This window comes from Lynx rufus, unplaced genomic scaffold (genome assembly GCF_022079265.1).
Source record: "Lynx rufus isolate CCGP_SWC_20201006 ecotype Redwood Valley unplaced genomic scaffold, mLynRuf1.p SCAF_2, whole genome shotgun sequence".
NCBI lineage: Eukaryota > Metazoa > Chordata > Mammalia > Carnivora > Felidae > Lynx > Lynx rufus.
This window is the reverse complement of record NW_025814834.1, coordinates 136,766,410-136,793,429: the sequence shown is the minus strand read 5'-3', so window position 1 is coordinate 136,793,429 and position 27,020 is coordinate 136,766,410. Positions and strand designations below refer to the sequence as shown.

The following is a 27,020-nucleotide window of genomic DNA, read 5'->3' as shown; positions in this document are numbered from 1 at the left end:
GTTTATTAGAAATGAGGGTCTGAATTTTCTGCTTGATCTTAAAACAGAATTTATCACATTAATATAAAGGCTTGAGCAGTTTTAGTAAAATGTGGTTGATAAGAAAGCCATACATTTGTCCTTGGGTTAGGATTTCACAGATGAGAATAAAAATTAGAGTATGAACTAACACACTTGTGGCACAAAAGTAGCCCAATAAAAAGAGAGCCTTTCAAAGATTTATCTGTATTTGATTAAGGTACAAATAATACACAACTCTCCAGAAAGGCTAATTCTTTAGTTTTGGAATTGGGCCCTGTAATCCAAATAGAGGCTTACTTTTTTATAACTTGGCTCAAGTTTTTTTGGCTCAAAAGTTAGAAAAATGAAGTATGTTAATTGTTATAACCTTTGCATGCCCCTCCTGACTGTGATGATGGGTATAGGGTTGGATGTTAATGCATAGAAAGCCAGTTTGCTATGAAGGGTGGTGTAGAGGGTGTTCATTTTTAGCCTTGTCCATTTTCATCTCTTCTCTCCTTATGTTTGCAAAGGAAAGGTGTTGAGAATGCAGGAGAGAACTTTTCATGGACATACTCTGGGGACTGAATATTAAGCAGTGTCTGAAGTGACTTGAAGCATTTCACCAAATGTTTTTGCATGGAAGAATGAACAGCCTCTAATGAGGACTAATTAGCTAAACTGAAGATTTAAATAATTTAAAATGTTCAGTTTTCACTTAAGCTTTATTAAAACACTCTGGTATTAATGCAACCAGGAATTTTTGGATAAATCACGTATAGAAGAATGATTTCTTTGATAGTCTGTAAAATAGGTTTGAGTCAGAATGTGAACCTAGGACATCTTTGAGAGAAATACAGAAAAACTTCCCTTGCCTGGAAATATTTGTGGGACTAGAGTATTTAGGTGAGAAGAAACCCTTTTGGTTTTCAAATTTTATTTTAAATTTAATATGTAGCAAGTAGGCTAATTTAATGGAAAGACTAATGCCATTTATGGACATGCACACGTTCACACACGTATGATCATATAGAGTCTTAGGGCCATCATTTGGTACCCCAGCTGTCATTGTAAATTGCTATGATATTGACAGAAGAGAAGATATAGTTGAATTTGGAGACACATTTCCCCATGGGAATAAAAATAAAATCATAATAACAGCTTACATTTATAGTCCTGGGCCAGCACCTAGGAGTCGGGTGCTATTATTATCACTACTTTACAGATGAGGAAGCTGAGGCTCAGGTCGGGTACGCAGAGCCAAAGGTCACTGAGCTAGTAGTTAAGTTGCTGAGCTGGGATTCAAGCCATAGGTAGTTGGCTTTGGAGTTCATGCTGTTATGCTCCCAGCAGGTTCCCAGTTGTCTTGAGCCTGAGGCTGGTGGGGAGGGTGCAGTACCAGCTTTACACCCCTGCCCCACACACTTGGCCCTTCTGACTTGAGTGGGGAATGGCTTTGGTAAGAAAGTGCCACCGACAGTGCGTGTACCAACTTTATGTCCAGGCTATATCTGGGAATATGTGGTGGTAATTAAAGTGTTTTTCCCACTTTGTGGGTGTAATTTTGCTTTTTCTCCTTTCGGTGGACTGCCAGAGAGAGAGAGAGAGAGGGAAGGAATAAATTGAGCTAATTATCATTATGTATTAATAGGATGGATGAAACAAAAGAAGTCCAGTTTTCATAAGCTTATGAAAACTTCTTTTGCAGGCTGTCCAGTGAAATGTTCTTGCTGCTTAAGTGGTGTAACTTAAGATACAAATTTGTGCATAGAATTCTCTTAAAACTCAGAAAACTTTGGGGGCGCCTGGGTGGCGCAGTCGGTTAAGCGTCCGACTTCAGCCAGGTCACGATCTCGCGGTCCGTGAGTTCGAGCCCCGCGTCAGGCTCTGGGCTGATGGCTCAGAGCCTGGAGCCTGTTTCCGATTCTGTGTCTCCCTCTCTCTCTGCCCCTCCCCTGTTCATGCTCTGTCTCTCTCTGTCCCAAAAATAAATAAATGTTGAAAAAAAAAATTAAAAAAAAAAAACAAAAACAAAAAAAAACTCAGAAAACTTTGTAGCTTTTGAAAGACAGTGGGTTTACACTTCCTTCTCCCTTTCTCCTTTCTTATGTCCTAACCTTGCAAAAATTACCCAGTATTTTTTCAGGGCCACTTTTTTCATCCTCTGTTTTGAACACATGCCTTTTAGGTGTATGTGTATATGTGTATTTTAACCACAGTACTACATAGTATATGTGATGAGGAAATGCACAAATCTGTATACACTAACCAGCCAATTTTAAATTCAGTGACATACCAGAGCCAAATTTCACTTTCTAGGTATAGATTTATTTAAATACTTGCTGTTTTGGACCCATTAGGCATTCACAATGGGTAGTCTGTCTCTAATCTTCATAAGGACACATTATTTTTTAGTTCTTTCAATTTGTGTGAGATAAGCCTGACAGAAACATAACATTTAGCTATGGTGCTAAGGATTCAGTTAAAACTAACAGGGCTGGTCTTAATCAGGCTGCCTGACACATGGATCCAAATAGCCGGGCTGTAGGAGAGAGTCCAATGGGGAGCAGTTGGCCGTCCAAGTTCTGACTATGCCAAGTCACCGTGGGGCGGCTTCATTAGTTTGTTTGAAGTAGATTCCTAAGACATCAGATGTTCTCAGTTGTAAGTTCATAAACACATTCCAAAGCCGAAAGCAAATGACTTTTACTAACCCAGAGCTTAACGCACCTTTGTGCTTAACAAAAGCAAAAAGAAAAAGAAAAAAGACCCTTGACACATTTTCACAGGAAGTTTAAAAAGCGGGATTTAAGACTTGGAGGTGGTTGAAAATTGCTGGAGGAGAAACATTTAGATGGGATAGATTTTGGTGCAGAGCGCTGTGCTAATGCTTCGAGGATAGACAAATACGTACAGAAGGCAGTCGGAACAAATACAGTGAAGGGCGATATATGACAAAAGCTGCAAAGGTATGTGTTAGGAATCCAAGAAACGAAGAGGTTATTACTGCCCGGGGTGATAAAGACTACACAGAGTGATATTTGAACTAGCTCTTGAAGGGTGTGTAAGAGCAAAGAGTGTATGTTATCATCTCTGTGAGGACAAGTACTATCTGTTTTTGCTTTCATTGTATCCCTACACCCTGCACAGTGCCTGACATGGAGGTGGTGCTCATGAAATTTTAGCTGAATGAATGAATGAATGAGTGAGTGAAAGAGGAAGCAAAAGAGAGAAAGAAGAGATTTCCAGTGTTTGGAGTTGGCAATATTCCATTAGGTGACATGAAATATTTGAATGCAGAGAGGTCCCAGGTGAGGCTGGACACATAGTGGGGATGGGATCTAGGTTGTGCTGTAGAATGGCAGAAAGACTGATTAGAGCTCTGCTTTAGGCTGGGAGGCGGAGGGGTGGGGTGGGGGGTGTGTGTGTGTGGGGGATGGCTCTGTTTAAGCTGTGGCAGGATTGGATTAGGGCAGTAGCAATGGGAACAGAAGGACCAGATGGGGGAAGAGGCTAGAAAGGATGGATTGACCGTATTTGGGATTGACCACGTTGGGAGGTGGGGAGGGGGTGGTGAGGAACTGAAGGTAGGTTCAAGGTCCCTAGCTTGGGTGACTGGGAGAAAGTGGCACCTTAAAGTAGAATGTGTGTAAATCGGAAGGAAGGGTTCCTTTTTTTATTGCTTGGTTTTATTTTGGGGATGGGGAAAGGAAGTAAGAAGGGGAGTTAATAATGAAAGTAAAAGATGAGTCTTTGTCTTTTGTGATCTTTAAGGAGAAAATAGACAATGCCTGCCTGGGATATTTAGGTATTTACTTGTTTAAAAACCGAGAAGTTGGGTGGGACACTGATCTTAAGTTCCTTTCTGGCTCACTGATTTGAATTGGGATTTCTACGGGTAAATGTCGAATTTATTGTTTCTTTAAAAAAACATGCTTTAGTTTCAATTTACCTAAAAAAACTTTGGTTTTGCTAATCATACAAATACTTCCAGGACCACCAAAGAATCAGATGTTGAATGAGAACCATCAAAAATATCACTTTATTTATTGAAAGCATGTACTATTCGCAGTCCTCACAACTTGAAAACATCTTGTAAATGGTCACAATTTTTATTTGTCATTGACAGTGAATTCCTTTATAGGAAATAGTTTGTGTGAACTATAGTTCTTGAATAAAATGTTTCACTTATTAATTTATACATTTACTATTTTGGTCTTAAAGATGTTCAAATCCAATTGATGAAGCGGAGAATTTACTAGTTTGGACCTGTTCTTTTGTTATAAAATTTAATTTTCATTTGGAGAACCAGAAAAGATGGTTTATTTCACCTTTATTCTCCTTGGTGGATATACTCTAGTAAGGCATTTATCCAGTTTTTTCTGGGAATGTGGCATTCTAGTGAGGCAGCTCCTACAAAGAGTTGGGAAATCACATCTTGAAATATGAAAGCAGTTTTGTAATTTGTGGAACTTTTCTAAGATGAATCTGCATTTTCTTCTTCAAGAGTTTATTGCTTTTGATTTTGCTTTTTTTTCTGCAGTACTCAGACTGTATTATTATAAGTACATTGGTTGTACAGTTTCACCATAATTCAGGGATGGTTCCAGCCACTCCTAAGGAATCAAGGGCTCTCTGCTTATGTAGCAGATGGTGCCTGTTTGCTAAACATCTTGTGTCTTTTAGTCTTTTTAATTTATTCAGTTTTTATTGGTGACTAACTGCTATGAGTTGAGTATGTTTTAGGTGCTGCTTTTGGCATTACCATCAATGTACCAGCCTCTAATAGCCGCCTCCACTCTATGATCCGTCCGATGAGTCTAATATACTATGTGCATGGAAACCGGACATCACATTTTATTAGCCTTTGCTACAAAATAAGACTTAACTAGACTCAGCATGAGAATGGGACTCTCTTATATATGCAGCTAAAGGGCCTGGATTTTGTGGCAGGCTTTAGAAGAAACAACATGACTTTGTTTTTGGCTTACTTGTGATTCTCATTTTTTTAAAATCTTGGTTTATTTTTGAGAAAGCGAGAGAGAGAGAGACACAGACAGACAGACAGAGCACAAGCAGGGGAAGGGCAGAGAGAGAGGGAGACACAATCTGAGGCAGGCTCCAGGCTCTGAGCTGTCAGCACAGAGCCTGACATGGGGCTTGAACTCACAAAACATGAGATCATGACCTGAGCCAGTCAGATGCTTAACCGACTGAGCCACCCAGGCATCCCTTAACTTTTTTAATGTTTACTATTTACTTTTGAGAGCAAGAGAGACAGAGCAGGAATGGGGGAGGGGCAGAGAGAGAGGGAGACACAGAATCTGAAGCAGGATCCAGGTTCTGAGCTGTCAGCACAGAGCCTGACACAGGGCTTGAACCCACAAGCTGTGAGATCATGACCTGAGCCAAGTCAGATGCTTAACCTACTGAGCCACCCAGGTGCCCAACTGTGATTCTCATTTTTATTCCAGATTGAGATTTCTGAATTTGAGATTCTTGGATAACTGATGTCTTATTCTGTACAATTCTCTATCTTTTAAGAGGGTCTGGTATTAATACAGCATTTGCACGACTCCTGGTAGTTGATTATTGGTTCTCTGCAGCTGAATTAATCTGAAACATTAAAAACATTTTATTTGTTTCTAACTGTGAGATAAAAAGGTTTAAAAAGGTCTCTTCTAGGGAGCCGTGAATGGTGGGCTTGTAAAATATCAAAATATTGCCTTTCCTGTTCTGCTAAGACCCTCACTACTGTCAAACATTGTGTCTTGTTCCACAAGCCCTACAGCAGATTGCCTGCAGCTCTGGAAAACCCAGAAGTAAAGGCTTAAGATGATTTTAACATGGCACACTCTCAGAATTGAAGGGGCTCCTAAGAAAAAAGGAATTGGGCTGATGTATAGTGGGGGTGAGTCTTTTAGATTGGGGGTTACTTGTGGAGGCTGCCCTGGGAATAAGCTGGTAATAAAGATACAAGCTGAAGGGGAGAAGGTAGGGCTGGGTTCCTGACCTTACCCTGCACTAGAGAGGCGGGTCATCTTGCTATTCTCTGTCCTCATTACTGCCCTTCCTTCTTAGGTCATTTTTGTCAATTTTGTCTAATTGGTCTTAGTGTGCACCCAAAGCTAGTACAATGTGATATCTGGTATCTCTCCTCACATGAACCTGGTATACAGTTTAGAAGGGTTAAATTGTAACAGGCAGTACTTTTTGCAGATGAACCAACCACATCTCAATCTTTCATTCATTACTCAGCCATCTGTGTGCCAGGTGCTAGGGATATAACAACGAGCACATTTGAACCCAGCCCTGTGTTCATGGAGCTTATAGTCTGGGGTGGGGCGATGGGTAGGGAGGATATTAATCAAATATTAAGAGGTGGGCATGGGAGAGGGATCAGGGAAGAAGCCCCTGAGGAAGTGTGACTAGAGCTGAGACCTAAAGGGTAGGTAGATGTTAACTAGGTCTGGGAGGGTGATGTGCTAAAGTCTGAGGCAGGAACTAAAAGAAATAGCTTGGCTAGAGCTTACTAGTAATAAAATGAGGGAAATGAAGCCCCAAAGAGAGATAGGTAGGGGCTGCACCACCCTGAGCCTCACAGGCAAGTGTGCGAATTTTGCTTTTAATTCCTAGAGCTTAGAGAGGTAATATGATCATCACTGGATTTTATAGTAATTATTTTCCTTTTCGAGGCCTTATTTGCTTTATGAAATGTGAGGAAGGTTAGTCTTTTATGTACAGGACATCAGTCATCCTTCTGTTTTCTACCAAAGCCACAAGGATACTGTCCTCATAGTCCTCTTGCCTTTAATACCTGCCATTGAATAAAGGGGTTAATTTATACTGCTTGAGAATGTTTCTGTGGGAGTGAATTTTAATTTTAGCTGTGCATTCCTGAAGAAATGTATTGTTTTCATTCCTGTGAGTCTCAAAGGGGGTTTTCATTCATTGACTTGCTCCAAAGAGGGAAGTCACAGAATGACAGACTCTGGTGCTGGAAGGTTCCTTGATACCATCTAGTCTGTTGTTTGGCTTTAAGGCAAAGTTGCAACACTAACCCATTTTATAGCAGCAGCAGGGCCTTGCTATTCACCCCAGGTTAAGAACGTACAAAGTGGAGGACGCTTCCTCATACTTCTGGTGTTGTGTACCTGGTCTTTCCTAAAAACCTAAACTAATGTACCAAAGAACAGGAGTCAGGGTTCTCTTCTTACTTTGTCATCTCAACAAATGTCAAACTTCACGCAGATAAGTAAAGGGTAATGAGATCAAGCTTCCTACCGTATGAAGCCACTTTCTGGTCTGTGGGTTTGTTCCCCAGCTGTGCAGAAAGCATAGTGAATTTCAAGGAGAAGGCTGTAAGGTTCTTCCCCTTCCTGGAGGGGATATTCTGAGGGAAATGCCTTTGTACCCAGAATCAACACCCTGAGAGGGCAGAATGTATCAAATAGGGTGACTAGCCCTTGGGAAACATGTGACCTGTTGAATGGGTTTGTCCGATATGTATAACTAGAGTCTTAGACTCTTTAGACTCTATTTTATATACATGTAAATGTATATATACACACGTATACACATAATATATAATATATATTATAGTCTATAATGGCTGAAAATTGGATATATGATATGATATGATATTTGAAAGAACTTTAGAAGTCTTACTTCAGCAGCTTTATCTGATAGATGAAGATGTGGAGTCCCAGAGAGGCTAAGGCACCAGCCCAGGGACATTGAGTGATCCGGTGGGGACTAGAACCCTTTACTTCCCAATGGTCTTTAGTTTTCTGTCAGACTCTATTTGACTGAATGGAGCTGGGGAACTTCTTCCATGTGCCGACTCTGTTCCCAGGCAGACAACATCAATGTGACTGTGGTTTGTTATGCTACAAGGGCTTGAGCATAAGCCTTGAGCTGTAAGGGCTTCGGACTATACTTTGATCTTAGATTAATGTTTGCTGATCAATTGAAGCCTTTTTGAAATTTGATTATTAGGGGTTTCAGCCATGTATAGGAGCTTTATCATCTGAAAGGAGGAGTGTGGATAATATTCCAGAGATAGGGAAGGTAATAGCTGATTAATGTCACCAAAAATTAATATGCACACACACACATATAATCTCACTGTGCTTTGAAGGGTATTGCTACTTAGCATTTATCACACTGAGATAACATATTTACTTGTCTTCTCATTAGGTGGTGAGCACCTTTTGAGTAAGGAATGGCAGTCAGCAGGCTTTCAGTAAATATTTGAGTGAGTGAATGAATGAATAGACAAAAACTGTCAGCAGCACTGGTAAAAAATTCATGAGTTGGTACACCTTAAAATGACCTTATAGAATTTTTCCATCTTATTTATAGGGCAGGTAACCCCCCCCTTTTTTTTTGTATTGTCAGCACTCTGATTAATATGCTAACTTATAGTGCCTTGCTCAGAGTAGGTGCTTATAAATTGTATTGAATGAATGTGTGTTGCTTGGAATATAGCTCATCTTTTTGCTGAGGAGTTGAAAATTTTTAGATGAAAGTTCTTATATGTAGAATAAGGTACAAGAGTTCTTTAAGCAATGATTCCTCTGGGAATGGGCCCACTTAAGTTTGTTTGAAAAACCAAACACAAAATAATGATATGTCATAAACTTCATAAATCTTGTGAGAAGAGCTAGACATTTTGGGTATAACAAAAAGGCTTCTAGGTCCAACTTGTTTTTCCCTTCAAGTCTGTAGGACCAGCACTATGGGTGTTAGGTGACCTGTGGGTACTGGGTGACCCTGTGGGTAGTGGATGACCCTGGTTACATTTGCTCTGATCCTTGGGCTCCCATTTCTTTGTCCTCTTCAGAAGGAGATGACCCTCCCCACTTGCAGGACTCCAATTCTTTTAATTTCTTTCCTCCCCAAACAGGAAAGAGTTTGATTTTAGCTTTTTATACTTACTGAATAACAGATAGATGAAATGATTTTTACTTAATAGTTCATGAATTTCATTCTGGTTATTGACCCATAATTGGCCAACCTACAAGGGGAAATTTACGAATAGATAAGAGGGATTCATTTGATCGGTCATTCATTCATTTAGAGGGAAAGCTGAAGGTACTCTGAAATAATAAAATAATGTATCCACGGTTTTCCTTGCCCAAATGAGCCCACATGAGACCAGATTACCCATCTCTCCCCCACCCAAGAAAAAAGAGGTGGCCATTGCTTGGCTGTGGCTCTGGAGGCCTCTTCCTGGGAATTGCCAGAATGGAGAAGACTCTATGTAGAGTCATTAATTTCAGGCTTAGGAGCCCATTCAGCCCTCAGGTTCCTTTCATGTGTCTCTATAGGGCTCTCTGCCATTTCTCATCCCCTTTCATTGTTCCCAGGTTGTTGACCTTCCATTTCTTCTCTTCTACCCTGAGCCCAACTTTTTCATTCTCTTGCCTTGGTTGCAATTTGCAAGTTGCTGAAGTACATATTTTATACTTTTTAGCACATTTGACTTACTTCAATTGATATCAGTTGGTTTTTGTATTTTAATATTTCTCTCTAGTAATGATCTGGCCTATTAAATGTGTTTCCATTTCCTCCCACCGCTGGTAAGGAGAATTCTTATGAAGAAGCATGTTGTTGCTAGGTATTTACCCAAAAAATACAAAATACTAATTCATATGAATGTATGCACCCCAGTGTTTATAGTAGCATTAGCCACAATAGCCAGATTATGGAAACAGCACAGGTATCCACTGATAGATGAATGGATAAAGAAGATGTGCAATTTATATGCAATGGAATATTACTCAGCCATAAAAAAGAATGATATCTTGGGGTGCCTGAGTGTCTAAGTTGGTTAAGCGTTTGACTCTTGATTTTGGGTCAGGTCATGATCTCACGGTTTGTGAGTTTGAGCCCTGCATTGTGCTCTGCACTGACAGCGTGGAGCCTGCTTGGGATTCTGTCTCCCTCTCTCTCTTCCTGTCCTCTCCTTTTTCTCTATTTCTCTCTCAAAACAAGTAAAAATAAATTTAAAAAAAAATAATGAGGGGCTCCTGGGTGGCTCAGTCAGTTAAGCATCTGACTTTGGCTCAGGTCATGATCTCATGTTTTGTGAGTTCAAGGCACACATTGGACTTTGTGCTGACAGTGCAGAGCCTGCTGAGGATTCTCTCTCCTTCTCGCTCTCTGCCCCTTCCCCACTTGTGCTCTTTCTCTCAGAGTGAATAAATAAACTTAAACAAAAAAAAAAAAAAAAAGAATGAAATCTTGCTGTTTGCAATGGCATGGGTGGAGCTAGAGTATCATGCTAAGTGAAATAAGTCAGTCAGAGAAGGACAAATACCATATGATTTCACTTATATGTGGAATTTAAGAAACAAAACAAGTGAGCAAAGGGAAAAAAAAGAGAGAGGCAAACCAATAAACAGACTCTTAACTGTAGAGAACAAACTGATGATTACCAGAGGGGAGGGCAGCAGGGGGGTGGGATGGGTGAAATAGATGATGGTTAAGGAGTGCACTTGTGATGAGCACAGGGTATTGTATGAAGTGTTGAATCACCAAATTGTACACCTGAAACTAATACTACACTATATTTTACCTAACTGGAATTTAAATAAAAACCTAAAGAAAGAAAAGGAGACTGTTGTTGGAGGGTGTCTTCTTTACTCATGGCATTTTATTATATCAAAAGTTAGTGATAACCCAGAGTAGTGGAAGCAGCTGTGACCGTTTTTTGCCTCAATGATCTTGACATTTTCAGGATCAGTTAGAAAACAGTCAGAAAACAATACAGAAACATAAAACAATATTATTATAAATGCAGTTATATTCTTAGCAATGCAGGCATTGTGAGGAAAGGATATATAAAATGGCCTTAAGATAGAGTTTGTTGGGGCGCCTGGGTGGCTCAGTCGGTTAAGCGGCCGACTTTGGCTCAGGTCACGATCTCGCGGTCCGTGAGTTCGAGCCCCGCGTCGGGTGCTGTGCTGACTGCTCAGAGCCTGGAGCCTGTTTCAGATTCTGTCTCCCTCTCTCTCTGACCCTCCCCCGTTCATGCTCTGTCTCTCTCTGTCTCAAAAATAAATAAACGTTAAAAAAAAAAAAAAGATAGAGTTTGTTGGCTTTGTATTTGCCTGTGGAAGTTCTGACTTTTGAAGACCTGTTCTAAATTGCTGTTGGCTGGAGACGCCTGGGTGGCTCAGTCGGTTAAGCGTCCAACTTCGGCTCGGGTCATGATCTCACTGCTCGTGAGTTCGAGTCCCGTGTCGGTCTCTGTGTTGACAGCTTGGAGCCCGGACCCTGATTCACATTCTGTCTCTGGCCCTCTGGCCCTCCCCTGCTTGCTCTCTCTTTCTCTCTGTCTCTCAAATATAAAATAAAACATAAAAGTAAAAAAAATAAATTGTTCTTGGCTATGCATAGGTTTTGACTGAATTTCTTAGTATGACTTGAAGCTCACCCCACGTTTTGTGAAATATAAAAGCTGGCCCTTTGAGCTTCAAGATTTTGTGACGTGGGAAACTCTCTGGGTTCAAGTTGTTTTGCTTCTACCTTTAACATGGTGCTATGGCCAAGATGGAGGTATACCTTCTTCATTGTAGATATCTGATGCTCTTACAGCAACTTGTTTCTTTGAGAGATAGTAGAGAAGAGTGGGGACAGGATCCTTTTCTATTTTTCTATCTTCCCCTGTTCTAGGTCCCAAGTTGTCTTTTTGGAAATATGATTCCCTTGAACAAAAGAGGGTAGGAATTACCAGAGCCTAATTTCACTTAGGGAGATAATGTGGGTCTCTGAAGGGGAAGGGTATCAACTGTCTTCAAACACTTTATCTGTACCTCACTCATGATAGTTGGTATTTTCTCCAGTGTTGTATAGTTATTTTTGTTCTCATTTTATCTTTTCATCTTGATCAGTGTTTTCTATTGGTGCAGAACATTTGCTGCATTGATGGAAATATATATTTTCATTTTCCAAATCAGTAGTCATTAGCTACATGTAGCTTTTGAATACTTTAAATGGGCTAATATGATGTGAGAACTGAATTTTTAATTTATTTAACTTTAATAGTTAATTAAACATTTTTAATTTGAATATAGTGGACACAAAGCTACGTTAGCTTTGGGTGTACAGCATAGTGATTCAACTTCTCTATGCATTATGCTGCACTTACCACAATGTAGCTACCATCTGTCCCCCTACAGCACTTTTACGATACCATTGACTATATTCCCTAGGCTGTACCTTTCATCCTTGTGTCTTATTCATCCCACGACTGCAGACCTGTATCTCCCTCTCGCCTTCACCCATTTTGCCTGTTCTCATCCCTCTTCCCTCTGGCAACCAGCAGTTTGCTCTTTGTATTAATACCTCTGGTTCTGCTCTTTGTTTATTCATTTGTTTTTGTTTTTGTTTTTTTTTAGATTCCATATATGAGTGAAACCATATGGTATTTGTCTTCCTCAGTCTGACTTATTCCACTTGGCATTATATCCTCTAGGTCCATCCATGTTGTCACAAGTGGCATGATCTCATCCTTTCTTGTGGTTGTGTAATATTCCACTGTTTTGTGTGTGTGTGTGTGTGTGTGTGTGTGTGTATGCATACACACCACATCTTCTTTATTCATTCATTTATGCATGGGCATTTGGGTTGCTTCCATATCTTAGCTATTGTAAATAATGCTGCAATAGACATAGGGTGCATAGCTTTAATTAATTTAAATTTAAATAGCCACAGGTGGCTAATGGCTACCATGTTGGATAGTACAAATCGACTTAAGGATGTAGTGTGTCTTTGATTTACTTCTTCCTGTGTTTTTGGAGTATACTAATGTGCTTATCTGATGTTTGGTGAAACTGGTATGTTTGTTAACTGTGTTGCTTCCAAAATGACATGTGGTTAAGTTGGCTGTGCAATTAGAAACTCTACAACTTTGAGTTTGAGATTGAAGTTGGCTTCTAATGGTTAGCACAAAAATGGAATTAGATGCCTTGAATTCCTTGTGCTTTCCTGAAATTTGTTCGAAGTGAATCTAAAATGCTGATAAAACCATAATTAAAAATTCTAGATTTACCTTAACATTCTGCAAGTGTCAACAGTCATGTTTCAGTAGGGGAAAAACAGATTAGTTAAGAGCGTTGCTTCCAATAACTTAAGGACAAGGAAATCTGTGTTAGAGTTAGGACTACCTTAATCATGCTGGTAGGTGCTTATTTTATATTCTTTTCATTTTGATTCTTTTGAATGGATTCTTGTTCACCATCCAAGACTGGTCTGTAATTAGGTATAATAAGCACAGTTCATTTTGGATTCATGTGTATTTTGTTTATACTTACAACACAGCATCACACTGGGGACTTTAGAAATAAATATATTTTTATTTTTTATTTTATTTTTTTTAAGTTTACTTATTTTTGAGAGAGAGAAAGAGAGAGAGAGAGAGAGAGAGAGAGAGAGAGAGAAAGTACGTGCACAAACTGAGGAGGGGCAGAGAAAGAGGGAGACATTAGACTCCGAAGCAGGCTCCAGGCTCTGAGCTATCAGCACAGAACCTGATGTGGGGCTTGAAATCACAAGCTATGAGATCATGACCTGAGCCGAAGTCAGATGCCTAACTGACTGAGCCACCCCGGAGCCCCAATAAATATCCTTTTGTTTCCAATCATTGCACGTTTTCCTTTTTGGCAACCCTGTGTTTTTACTCTCGTGAAGCCTGTGTATAGGGACAGGAAAATTTGGTGTTACCTGGAATATAAAGTTCCAAAATATTACACACTTGCTTAATGTAGATAAAATATACAAGTTTAGTATTCTTATGTAAGGCAAGTGGCTCCTGGCAGATTTGATGCAGTGCAATGACATATCTATGATACTGTAGTTTAGGTAGCAGAAAAAAATTCAATGACTCCCTCAAAAGAAAGGTCTTTTGGGGATGGGTTTTTTTTTGAGACTTGTTGATATTTAGAAAATTTATGGTCCAGGCTAAATTGAATTTGAGCATTAATGAGCAAAAATTCATAATGAGAACTCATTCATTGAAGTTTTAATGTTACGAGCAGGATATTCTTCTAAGCTTGTAAGGTATAACATACAATCCTTGTGTGAGAGGCTTACTCTGTAGTTGGGCAGGTAGGATCTACACTTAAAGATAATTCACAGCATGTGATAGTGTCTCAGATAGTAAGTTTGGGGAACTTTGAGAGGAGGCTAGTGTTTCCTAAGGGTGACTGGAAAAGTGGGATTTGAACTGGGATTTTGAGGAAGCTAGAGAGGAACAGAAAGAGAAATAGGAGGGCACTCCAGGCAAGGAGATCAATGTGAGCAGAGGCTTGGATTAAGAATTTGCATGGAGTATTTGGGAATAAGGAACGGATGCGTTTGTTGAAATGCAGATTCCATATGGGACCCATTAGGGGATAAGGTCATCTTGGAAGCTAGGGACATGAAATGTAGGGCTTTGATTGCTGGGCTGTGGAATTATTCTGAGGGGAGTAAGGAGCCATTACACACCTTTGAATGGTGGGAAGATATGTGAGAAGTGAATATTGTGAAGATTAATCTCTGGAGTGGAATACAGGATGATTGGGCAGGGGAGAGGGAATTTAAACAGTGAGGATGTGAAATGAAGAGCCCCTGCACTTTTGTTGCTAACGTAGGACTAGAGAATCAAGGGATGACTTAGAGGAGTAGCCTTTCTGGTAAATGAGAATGAAATTGATATTTATTTGTTGCCCTTTTGTGATTGAAAGTTTTCATGCCCAAGTAACTGGGAGAAGCGAGAAGTGTTTTTAGTCTGGTGGGCTGATTTGAAGGAAATATGGGTTGATTTTATTTATTTATTAAGATAACATTTTTTTTCTTAAAGAAAAAAAAATTTAATGTTTATTTAGTTTTGAGAGAGAGAGTGAGACAGAGCATGAGCAGGGGAGGGCCAGAGAGAGAGGGACACACAGAATCAGAAGAAGGCTCCATCCAGGCTCTGAGCTGTCAGCACAGAGCCCGACATGGGGCTCAAACCACAAACCATGAGATCATGACCTGAGCCAAAGTCAGATGCTTAACCGACTGAGCCACCTAGTCGCCCTGAGAAAACATTTTTTTTAATGTTTATTTATTTTTGAGGGAGACAGGGCAAGTTCAGAGGAGGGGCAGAGAATGCTAAGCAGGCTCTGTGCTGATGGCAGAGAGACCAATGCAGGTCCCAAACTCATGAACTGTGAGATCATGACCTGACCCAAAGTAGGATGCTTAACTGACCCACCCAGGCTCCCTTAGATGGGTTGAGTTTTAGATGTTCTAAGTTCCAGGTGACGGAAGGACCTGTAGATGTAGGTTCGGAGGTGGTTGGAGATGAAAAGACTGATCCTGGGTCTCACTTGTAGGAGCCATCGCTCTTCTGTAGGGTCATCAGTGAAATTCATGATAGTGGGTAAGAGAGATCTGCAGACCGCTGACTGTATCCTGGAGATGTCTGCAGAGAGGGAGATGGGCCAGTGTGTCATATAATGTGGAATGTTCAAGGAGAAGAAAACTGCAAGAAGACCACTAGGTTTAAGATACTCGAGAACTGAGAGCAAAGTTTGAGTGGAGTAGTTAGAATTGGTGACTAAGTAGGTGATAAATCCAACTCGGAAGTGAATGCACATGTTATGTTCATCTTGCTTCTTTTGTGGCCTGCTTTTTAATCATTTTACTGAGTGTCCTGGCAGGGAGATAAAACAAGGTGGAACTCAAAAATGTCCAAATAGTTCCTTGTTAAGAGACTAGTTACGGTAATTGGGTGAAATCATTAGTTATTTGGAGTATATGAATCAGTTATATAATGACCCATATTCCTGAAGATAACTGAAATTTGCAATTTTAGTGAAAGTAAAAATGAGCATTGATGTTCCTGAAAATTATATTTCTACTAAATACTGCTTTTTTTTTTATCCCAGTTTTTATGCAGATTTTGGACCTCTGAACTTGGCAATGGTGTACAGATACTGCTGTAAACTAAACAAGAAACTGAAAGTGAGTACTATGGTGATGTTTATATTTTGTTATTGGAAATTTTAACTTTGAAATCTGATCACTGGGACTGCCGTGCACACACCATTTAGTTAGGTAATCTTGATCTTTGGATATTTATTTGAGTAGTTTACTCTCATATAAATGAGAAGTTGAAACTGATCCACCTGATTACCCCATAAAGGACATGTTAACCTCTTCCATTTTTCAGGATGAATTGAAATGTGAGCTGAATGAAGTCATTGGAATAGTGATCTAAGAAAGAAAGCACAAATACCTTTCAGGTTGCTGTTTAATGAGTCTATCAAATTCCTCCCTAGGATGGTTTTTCTGAAACCAGGTGATGAAGGCACTCATCACGGCATCGCAGTAGCTCTCAAGCTTTTCCTGTCTGATCAAGATTGAAATTTTTATGTATTTCTTGGAGGTCATCTTTGTAGAGTTAGCAGCCAAGTGGGATGGATGAGCTAGTAGTGATACAACAGGGACTTTACCTGTTGTGACAGAATTTGGATCATACATTCAGTATTCATCTGTATTTTTGATTTACATGTTTTTTTTTTTTCTCCTCTTAGACTCTAAACATGCATGAGGAAAAGCATTACATGTAATCCTGGTTTTGGTAAATTTATTTCATCACATAGAGATATTTATCTTTGTCTTCCAGTGTTCAAAATGAGGATCTTAAATGTAACGTTTCAGTTTGGAAGGTCAAATACTACACAGCATGCGGTTAAAGATAACTGCGAAATTATAATGCTCAGGTGGCTTATTCTTTCTGCTAGTTACAGTGTAACTGGTGTGACGATGTACAGTACTTTGTACATATTAGCTGTTTAGTGATCTTTTGATTTGATTGATTTTTATTCAACTTAGGGATAAAAGACTGTCTGTAGTGGAGAATTTCCTATAAAATATGTTGTATATTTATGAATTCATAGATTTTTGTCATTGATCTGAAAATGCTAAATGGTCATGGAATGAATACCAAAGAGATTTTTATTTTAGTCAATAATCATATAACATAAGGTCTGTTGCAATCAACTGTTTAAAGAATTAATTTGTAAAGTATTATCTGACTTGAAAAGGTGTATGTAAATTCCTTTAACTACACTGGTCTACATTTTTCAGAAAAGAAGCTACTGCCTATAGTTTAGAAAATAAAGTGGAAACTTTTGTAATCACCAGGGAAGCAAATAATATCCTAAAAAGGATTTAATATAAAAACATAAAGTGGACTTTTAGTGGATGATTAACAAGGAAAGGATAATCCATAAATAATTGAAGGCTATTACTTCCTTTTGAGGACCTAGGAATTTTTTTTTTTTTTGCTTTCTTGATTAGTCCTGTTAGTATGTAGTTGGTATGAATTGGGTATTACAATTAACAATTCAGGACCTGACCATTACTTGGAAGATCGAAGAGAAAAGAATCATTATTTCAAAAATAATTTTTTTGGTCTGACTCTGTCTTCTGCTTATACCAGTTACATAAAAGTAGATGGCTTGAGTAAGGCTATTTTTCTACCATATTTTACACCAAAATGTATAGGTAAGTGTATACATGGACTTGTTTTGATTTGTTTTCATTTACAAAGCTTTCTTTCAACATTATGCAAGTTTAATAAGAGTTCAGCAGTCCCTTGGTTCATTTCAGGGATCAGGTAATCTGATGGATGCCTGGAAGGATATTTCTTGCTTTAGTACTGCTAGTAGATACCCTGTTACTTGCTGAAGGAATGAATTTTCAAAACCCAGATGTTGATAAGTCATGCGTTATCTCAAAGCATCCGAGTAGAATCTCTACATTGGGAGAAATGACTTGACTACCAATTTGAAGCTGCAATTGCTTCAACCTTGTGTAATCTCAGTTTCTTTAGCTATAAGATAGGGATTATAGAGCTTTCACAGAGGGGTGGTTAGGAGTATATTGCAAAAGCCTTTGCAAATTTTAACGTCTTCTACAGAAGAAAGTTACTAATGGAACATTGATGACTTTGAATAGGAAATAACAATAACATTTCTTCAACCAAGGTTATGAACACCTTCCCAGTCTCCTGGCTGTCATTTCCATATGCAAAAGCTGTTTGATATAATTTTAGGGATCCAAATGACAATTTAGTCTAGCCAGTTCATTTTATGGGTGCAGAAAGGAAGGCCCAGGAGAAGCAGGTGACTTGTCCAAGGCTACAAGGTAAAGTGGGGGCTAGATTTCAAGGCTTGTGACTTATTCATGCTCCTCTCCACCTTCATCACTGGAGGAGCCTCTGTGGTTTATAATCTTCATGCGCTCACCCACAGCACTGCCCCAGCTGACTTTGCCCTGAAAACATGTCCATAGTGGCCTTGAGGCTCCTCTGCTTCATTTGCTCCAGTGACTGTTACTGCCACTCCAACTACGTTTCTTCCAGGAACTCAGACTCCAGGCTTTCCTGCTTTAAATGTACCCTTCTTGTTGCATACCTCCCACATTCTGTCTCTCTCACCTTCGTGTAATCTCCAGGCCCTCAGGCTCCCTATTTTCTCAGTCCGTCGGATCCCTGTTGGTGTTTCTCGTCTGCAGCCTGTGTTCACCCATTTTGGTAAGACCTTTGGGCACCTTGCTTCCATGCCTTTTGTCTTGCTTGGCCTCACAGCTCCCACCCTTGGTGTCTTTCCCAGTGGATGATTTCATGCGCTAACTTACTGATTTACTCAAGATTGCGGTACTCCTGCCACTGCTGGCTGTGCACTTTACCCTGAACCACACCAGTTGCCCCACACAATGGCTTGTGACGTCTAGTCTGACTTGAATGTCCTTTTCCCCTGGTTTGGTCACTCCTTGTTCTTTATGACCTTGTTCAGACACCGTGGCTTCTAGGAAGCATCTCCTTGTCCTTCTGAACAAGGTTGGAGGTGCCTCCCGTTTGGAGATCTTTATTATTGATGAATAATTCCCTGTTTACATTGCTCTCTTTCACTAGACTATACCCTCCTAGCAGATGGAGACATGTCATAGAATTCAGTGTCCCCAGTGCCCAGCACAGGGTCACCAGGCACACAAACTTCTGTTGACCTTATCACGATCCCCTTGACTTACAGGTCCTCTTTTATCTTTTTGTCTCTGGAGGTTTCAGAATACTCTGCCCTCACTATTTTCATCCTCACTACGCACTGATTTCTTAATCCTTGGCTGTCTCACTTTTGCTTTCCTTACCCTGCTGAAACTGCTCTAGAGACATCTTAAAGACCAGATATGATGGTATTTACTTGGTCCTCAAACCCTACTTCTCTGAATAATTTGGCACAATTTTTTTTTTACAGTGAGAAAATTTTTTTATTTTTTAATTTTTATTTTATTTTTTATTTTTTTAATATATGAAATTTATTGTTAAATTGGTTTCCATACAACACCCAGTGCTCATCCCAGAAGATGCCCTCTTCAATACCCATCACCTACCTTCCTCTCCCTGCCACCCCCCATCAACCCTCAGTTTGTTCTCAATTTTTAAGAGTCTCTTATGCTTTGGCTCTCTCCCACTCTGACCTCTTTTTTTTTTTTTTTTACCTTCCCCTCCCCCATGGGTTTCTGTTAAGTTTCTCAGGATCCACATAAGAGTGAAAACATATGGTATCTGTCTTTCTCTGTATGGCTTATTTCACTTAGCATCACACTCTCCAGTTCTATCCATGGTGCTACAAAGGGCCATATTTCATTCTTTCTCATTAATTTGGCACTATTTTAACTGATAACAGCTTCTTAGACTACTGTTCATGTGTGGTTTCCTAGCTTTTTTAGGCAACATGTTATTTTCTACTTTGACAATTTTTATTTCTTCCAAAAAAGCTTTTATGATTTTTTTCTCTTTTATTTGACACCTTATGTAGATAGGTAATATTTTGCAGTGCATTCTGTTCCAAACCTAAATTTTTAGTTTTTATATTTTCAAAAGGTATTTTTTTTCAAGTTGATGATTTGAGGCAGTGATTTATTGCTATTTTTTTTGTGTGTGTGTCAATATGCCCTCTATTCCCAGGGATCTTTACTATAATTATGTTGATTAGAATGGAAAATTATCCGGCAAACATCGACTTAGTTTCAAAAACCAAAGGCAGAAAACACCATCACCAACAAAAAACCTATTTTTAAAAATTTTAAACTATATTTTAAAAAGTGTAAGTACTAAGAGTTATGCAGTAATAGGTTGTAGTTTGCAATTTCTGGTCAGTAGTTACTGTAATGAGGGAGATAGTCCAAAAAAAAGGAAGATTTGTTGAAATGAGAACAACTGGTAAAACTGTGTAAGTTGTTTAATGTAAAATGCCATCAGTGATTGATAGATTAGACCAGAACTTGCTAATTTGGTATTTCAAGAAATCCATAAGCCCCTGAAATTATATTTAAAATTTTGTGTGTATTTATATTTTCTTCTTAGAAGATTCATAACTTTTTACAGATTTTTTTAAATGTTTATTTTTGAGGGAGAGAGACAGCGTGAATGGGGGAGGAACAGAGAGAGAGGGAGACACAGAATCCGAAGCACGTTCTAGGCTCTGAGCTGTCAGCACAGAGCCTGACGTGGGACTGGAACCCACAAACTGTGAGATCATGACCTGAGCTGAAGTTGGATGCTTAACTGACTGAGCCACCCAGGCACCCCTTAACAGATTCTTAAAGGGATTCTTGGCACAGACAATGGTAACAACACTGGGCTAGGATATACAGGCTTCTAAAAGGGAAGAGTGTTTTAACAAAAGTTAACATAGTGATATAAAAAAAAAAAGTACCTTCTTTAAACTTGGTCATTTAAGAAAATCTTTCAATGACTGATACAATAATATGAAAGTTTAATAATCCTATGATTGAACCAGCTTTTCCTAAAATGGTCAATACAGTTTTAACTGCTGATTTCACTTTTCCTTTGAGAAAACTAAAACCTCAGTCTGTGAAAAAACTATCTAAGAGCATCACTGAAAAAAGGGGACATTTTCTAGGGCAGTGATTTTTTTTTTTTTAAATACTTGCTCTTATGAATCAACAGGATAATTATAGTAATCTTGACAACTGTTTTTAAAAGCTTTAAAAGAATATTGACAGAAGTGTAATTTTAAATGTACAAAACATCCCACATAGGCCTTTCAGGTTAAAAGGAGAAGGGGGGTGGGCCTGGTGAAATGGACAATTGTATTAAAGCACTGAGTACCTGGCAGATGGTGGGGGCTCTGGGAATGTCCTTGTTGCTGAATGAATCAGTGCAGTAATCCTATCTGGTAACCAGGCACCTGCCAGTGTATCAGGTAGTTTGTACACAAGAACTCTTTTGATATAATGATCAGACCACCCTCTTATTATAACTACAAATACATGTTGAGATTTCCTCATGAGGTTATATTCTGTTTCAGGTTCATGGGCTTTGGGGGGGAAGAAAAACAAATTATTCTGGAGACAGTTCACGTAGTTTAAAGAAGTATCAGGCGTTCTAAAGCAATGTTAATTCACATGGGAGTAGGCATACATAGAGTTTGCAAGGTACAGAGTCCTTCCTGATTCCTTCAGAAATCCTCAGGCAAGAACTTCTTTAATGGAGAATCCCCAAATGCCTTCCACCAAATCTTTATGAACAACTTTTCTCTAACATTTTGATTTCTACTCTGATCACATGTGCCATTTCATTAATGAAACATACTGGGTTTGAAATAAAATGGACCACACAGAGACACCTTTTTCTTTTTAAAGAAACTACTCAACCTATTTTGTTTTAGCTCTAAATGAAAACATAAACCATATTTTGTTTTGTACAGCCAAAGAAAATTTTCAAGAATATCCCTTTCCTGGGAAAGTTGGAGGTAAAACATGTAGAGGTCATGGCTGCTGACAGGAAGACCTGTTCATTTTATCGCTTTTGCAATGAGGTGACAACTGATTGCTTTGGAGACGCTGATTGCTGCAGCCATTGCTGGGCTAGCCTAGTCACCTGTAAGAGAATGATGCCTTGGTCACCACGGTCCCCATGCTATAATCTACTTAATCTGAGCGCCATCACTGGCAGAGCTTGCTTGTTTAGGGAAGTGCATGGGTTCTGTTTTTTTTTTTTTTTTTTTTTTTTTTTAATTAAAGAGCATATTGTCCAGGCTGCAGTAATGTCTTCCTGAGCTCCATCAGGCTGATTTACAGTTTAATTAAACATGGTGTTCTAACCAAATGATATGAAGATTTTACTTTTAAGCATGGCAAACAACTTTACTGGAAGGCTACTTAAAAAATCTGTTGTTCTGAATGATGCATTAGCTCTTGTTTTTTGTGTTTTGTGGGATTTTTTTTTTTTTTTTTTTTTTTTTTTGGCTTTGAGCTGAATTGCACTATCTTCAACCACCTCTTGTTTTGGAATGGTTGAGTAGTTTGTGGTCCCCTGCCCTAAGCTGTACAAGTGCATGATTTGTTATGTCACTGCCATCCGAGCAGAGCCTGGGCTATTTGTGACTCGTGTAGCATGTCAACATTTTCTCTGAGTTGCTGTAACTGGTTTTTCTCCAGGATTGAGCCCTCCAGAATGCATCGTTTCACATAGCTTTCCTTTCTGAGATAGAAAATGGCTGCCTAGGGTCAATACCCTCATCTTAATTTGTATTGTTCTCTCATAACAGTTGTCGTACTTCAGTTTATAAGTACTGTTAAATGTTTATATGCTAGATTGCATGCTTGTCATGATTTACATAGCAGTGGTAAAAGTCTGATTCTCAGGTAAGCAGTCCAGGTCTGGAAATTTCTATAGGTTCGGTTATATTAATTGATAGATATTCAATACTGTATTCTATCTTTTATCTAGTTTTTACCTTGCTACATGAAATAATTACTTTACCTGTAATTAAGATCATTCCATTGCTCCTAGCTATGCTGTGAATGCATCCCTCGGTAATCCTTCTCTTTTGTTCGTAATAATCCTTGGCCAGTACCTCTCCCTTGGTTAGCATCGAATATTCATTCTACTGTGAGTGCTATGAGATTGGAGACTGAGGTTCTGCTCCCCTTGTTACCATGTCGTTCAACACTGTGTTTGGCACACATCAGCTGCTCAGTCCATGCTGACAGAACCCACAGACTTCCTTCAGCCACAGTAACCCAGCATGCAGCTTCAACAAACTGGTTGCCTAGGGGGCTGCATTCAGTTCAGTCATGCTTTCTTAGGCATGCATGCTCTTTAAAAACTTTGAATTCATGGTCAACATCTGTAATTTATGAAAATTTCCACTTAATTCTGAATTTTTGGCTTCTTTTACATATTAAAGTGTGTGATAGTGGGCTCAGTTTCCTACATGAGAGTAGGAGGTTGGAGCTAAGTCTGCTTGGGATAGGGCATGCTCTTCTGGTTTAACACCTGACCCACTTCAAATTCTTGGCCCCAGAGAGCATCTGAACTTGGACCCTCTGGAAAAATGCCATTTAAGGCAGCTCAGTTACTGAATCATTAAAGGAACTTGTTCCTAAGGTGTTATCATCTGGAGTGCAAGAATTTACAAATTGTGATATAGTTTTCTGAGGAATCTGGGGCAATGTGTTTTTTATGACATGCTTTTAAAAGGCATTTAGCATGATTTGGAGTTCCTAAGAGAATTTAAATGTCTTTTGGGGCTATTCGACCAAATGGATAGTGTTTTAGGAGCCACATAAAACATTTCCTGGGGTGACAAGTCACATTTTTATGCAATAGCATAGTGGATTTTGGTGTGCCGTCCCTGGACTGTCAGCATCAACATTACTGAGGAACTTGTTAGAAATAAAATTCTTGGGCCCTGGTCAAAAACTCTGGGGTTGAGTCCCAGCAATCTGTATTTTAATAAGCTCTCTAGGTTACCCTGAGCCAGTCTGCTAACAGGATTAAATATAATAATAAAATATAACTTAGATTGATTTTTTTTATTTCTGAAAAGTTTTAGTGAGATTGATTAATTCAACCAATTCTGTTGACCTGAGAATTATTTAAATTTTGCACCATGAAACTTACTGTGACCTTATAAATTGAGATTTACCAAAACTATCAAACTCAGTGAGAGATTTCTGAATTTCTAACATCTACCATATTTGCTGAGAGAACTCAACTGTCTGTGATCTGACATAGGAGAAATATATTGGCCAAGTGTGATAAACCAGGCCGTCTTTGGCTCCTGGCTTATGTTCTCTTGGTAAAAGAGAGACACGGAATATTCATTATACTTTGGCCTTGCCCACGATCTCTGGTTTGGGAGTCACTCTGTGTCTGGTCAAATTGGACCCCTCTGGCACTGTTGCTATGCTTTAGGAAACGACGGACTGTAGCAATAAATGTTAGCTGTTATTATAGAGGGCTGGCTGTGTCCACTTAAGAAAGCTTAGAAGGATATATACTGCATGTATACTGCAGTTGCTAGGTAGAAATCTGAAACAAATGTGGATAGGGGCTGCAGGTTATCATTTGTAATTGGTCATGTGCAAGAGCAGGCAACTAGGCCAGAGGTCTTAGTATTCCTTCTGTGACATCCTCAATCCCTTTGTATTTAAGGCTATATTCATTTGTTTTTCCAGTGTCTAGCATTACTTTGCTATTGTACACAGTGTTTTTGTAATCTCTGAGCTGCTCATGTAAAGCAAAAAGAATTTGTTAAGAGCAGATAGCTCACTGAAAGCCAGAGGTGATGGTCTAACTTTGCAAGGGCTCTCCTTGAAGGGCCTAGTCAGCATACCCGGCCACAGAGGAGTTGGGCCAGAGTAAGGAAGAAGCAGTTCCGGTTGGAGGCATTAAGTTCTCTTGGTATTGGGGTAGAGTCTGAGAAAATACCTACTGGGCTCATTCATAAAATGGAATCCTTTTATCTGCAGACTGTCCCTTTCTTCTTCTCCATGGTAAGTTCCTCCATGAAAGATCTTAAAAATGAGCCAAAGGTTTCTCTAAAGGTACTGGAATCATCAGTGTCTCCAATGGATAGTATCATTTCTTCTGGAGTGCTTTAATATGTAGTAGGTTTTTTTTTTTTTAATTTTCTTATTTGTAAGTAAGCTCTACACTCAGCATGGGGCTTGAACTCACAACCCCGAGATCGAGAGTAGAATGCTCTACTGACTGAGCCATCTAGGCACCCCTGTAGGTTATTTTTCAAATTTATTTTATTTTTTTAACAAAGGGACATGTTTAATATTTGAAAGTAGAAAATACTAGTTTATGTATATCAATCTAATCATACAAAGCATTAGCTAAACAATTGGCAAGATGTTTTGTTATCCCTGAAAAAAAATTTGTTTTGAGTAAACTCTATGGCTAGTGTGAGGCTTAACTTATGACCCCCAAGATCAAGAGTTGCATGCTCTACTGACTGAGCCAGCCAGGCACACCATCCTTGAAATTTTTCATTTCAGTACCAGGTTATCTGCTATGTTGAACAGAATTGCTGGTGTAAGACTGGGGCAGAGTGACCTATAAGAGGGAGGCCTGGCCATGGCAAGGCAGAAAATTAGGAAAAGGCCAGTATGACATAAGATTTTTCTCTGTTATCATTTACTTTGAATTAGTTTTGATTCCTTGAGTGAGAACTGAGCTTCAGTGATCTGACCTGGGAGATACTGGCCAAGCTTCACTAATCAGATCATTTCTTGATTGTAATACTTTTGAGACTTTACTGAGAAAAATAATTGAATTCCAAAAACCTCTAAGCAAGGTAAATGCTAGGAGCTTTAAAAATTATCCTAAAAATTAGATGGAAACTATCGTTTAACTGATATAAAAAAGTTAGCTATTGTAATGCACAGCATGGTAATCATAGTTAATAATACTATATTATATATTTGAAAGTTGCTAACAGAGCAGATCTTAAAGGTTCTTATCATAAGAAAAAAGATTTTGTAATTGTGTATGGTGATGGATGTTAAAAAATTATGTTTCCATCCTATAGGCAGCTTCTAGTAGGAGATATTTAAAAATAGTTAAAATTTGTAGGTATATTTTATGAAGAATATTCTTTATCTGATGTAATTTCTGTAAGCTTGTAAAGTTTAAAAAATTCTTCTGAAGTCCGTAAAATTTTAATTTGTATTATATTTACTTTAATGCATTTTTAAGTTTACAGTGAAAAAAAAGTTTCCTTCAGAATTTCATCCTGTAGCTTCATGGTTGCTGTTGGAGGGTTCAGGGAGGTCTCTGCATCCCAAATACTTTAGAATAAGAAAGAAAAAAACAAAAACCAAACAAAAGCAAAAAGTTTGAAAGCAACCAAAAAAACTGTTGGTGATGGAAGCACACCATTATGAGTTTGTCCCTTTTGGCAAGTGGATTTGTAAAATAAATTTAATTCCACATTATTAAATGATAGCAATTGTTTGCTGTGAAATCTAAATTCTTAGTGGAAAAAGGCATCAGAACACATAATCCAGACTTCAGGATCAGTTGTGGATATTTTTCTTCCCCATGAGTGTTTTAGGGAACCAGTAAGTGTAATTAGTTAGGGGCTGGGAACGAGAAGAGCTGAGTCCCTTAGGCTCAGCCTGACTCATGTTTACGGGGGCCTGGCCTGTTTAAGGCAGTGTTTAGGTGTTTGGGATTAGACACCATAAAATATGCTTATATCTTAAGGGCTTTGACTCTCCGTTGGGTAAATCAAGCCTAACTTATTGATGGAGAACAATAGGTGGCAAAAACAAAGCAAAAGACAGACTTGCAACAAGCAAATACTAAAATAACAAAAGGAAATGTCCAGCAGACTGTTTTCTCAAATTGAGAAAGCAAGGAGACAAGTGTCAGCACCATTGATAGTGACCTTGAAGTCTTTAGATAACCTCAGTGTTTTGACTGAACTGAATTGAATAAAATGTACTTTTTAAAGCTTTATTTCATAGGGATAATTTACTAAGCCTGTCTGGAAATAAGGACCTTGGTAATGAGACCCGCTTTGAGGCAAACACTTTTCAAAGTTCAATTAAAAAAATTTTCTTAATGTTTATTTTTGAGAGAGAGAGAGAGAGAGAGAGCAAGCCGAGGAGGGGCAGAGAGAGGGAGACATGGAATCTGAAACAGGCTCCAG

At 38.9% G+C, this 27,020-nt stretch overlaps 1 protein-coding gene across 10 annotated transcripts in view; it reads left to right on the top strand.

Annotated features, from left to right (window-relative positions):
• The window catches only part of CDC14A (cell division cycle 14A), a 207,149-nt gene that overhangs the window by 5,899 nt on the left and 174,230 nt on the right, over nt 1-27,020 (top strand). For all 10 annotated transcript variants that reach the window (XR_006962767.1, XM_047083940.1, XM_047083937.1 and 7 more), the window contains exon 3: nt 15,924-15,999. Coding sequence is in view for 9 of the 10 variants with exons in the window: in XM_047083940.1 (XP_046939896.1) it covers nt 15,924-15,999 (76 nt within the window). In the remaining variant the exon portion in view is untranslated. The remainder of the gene's footprint in view (nt 1-15,923; nt 16,000-27,020) is intronic.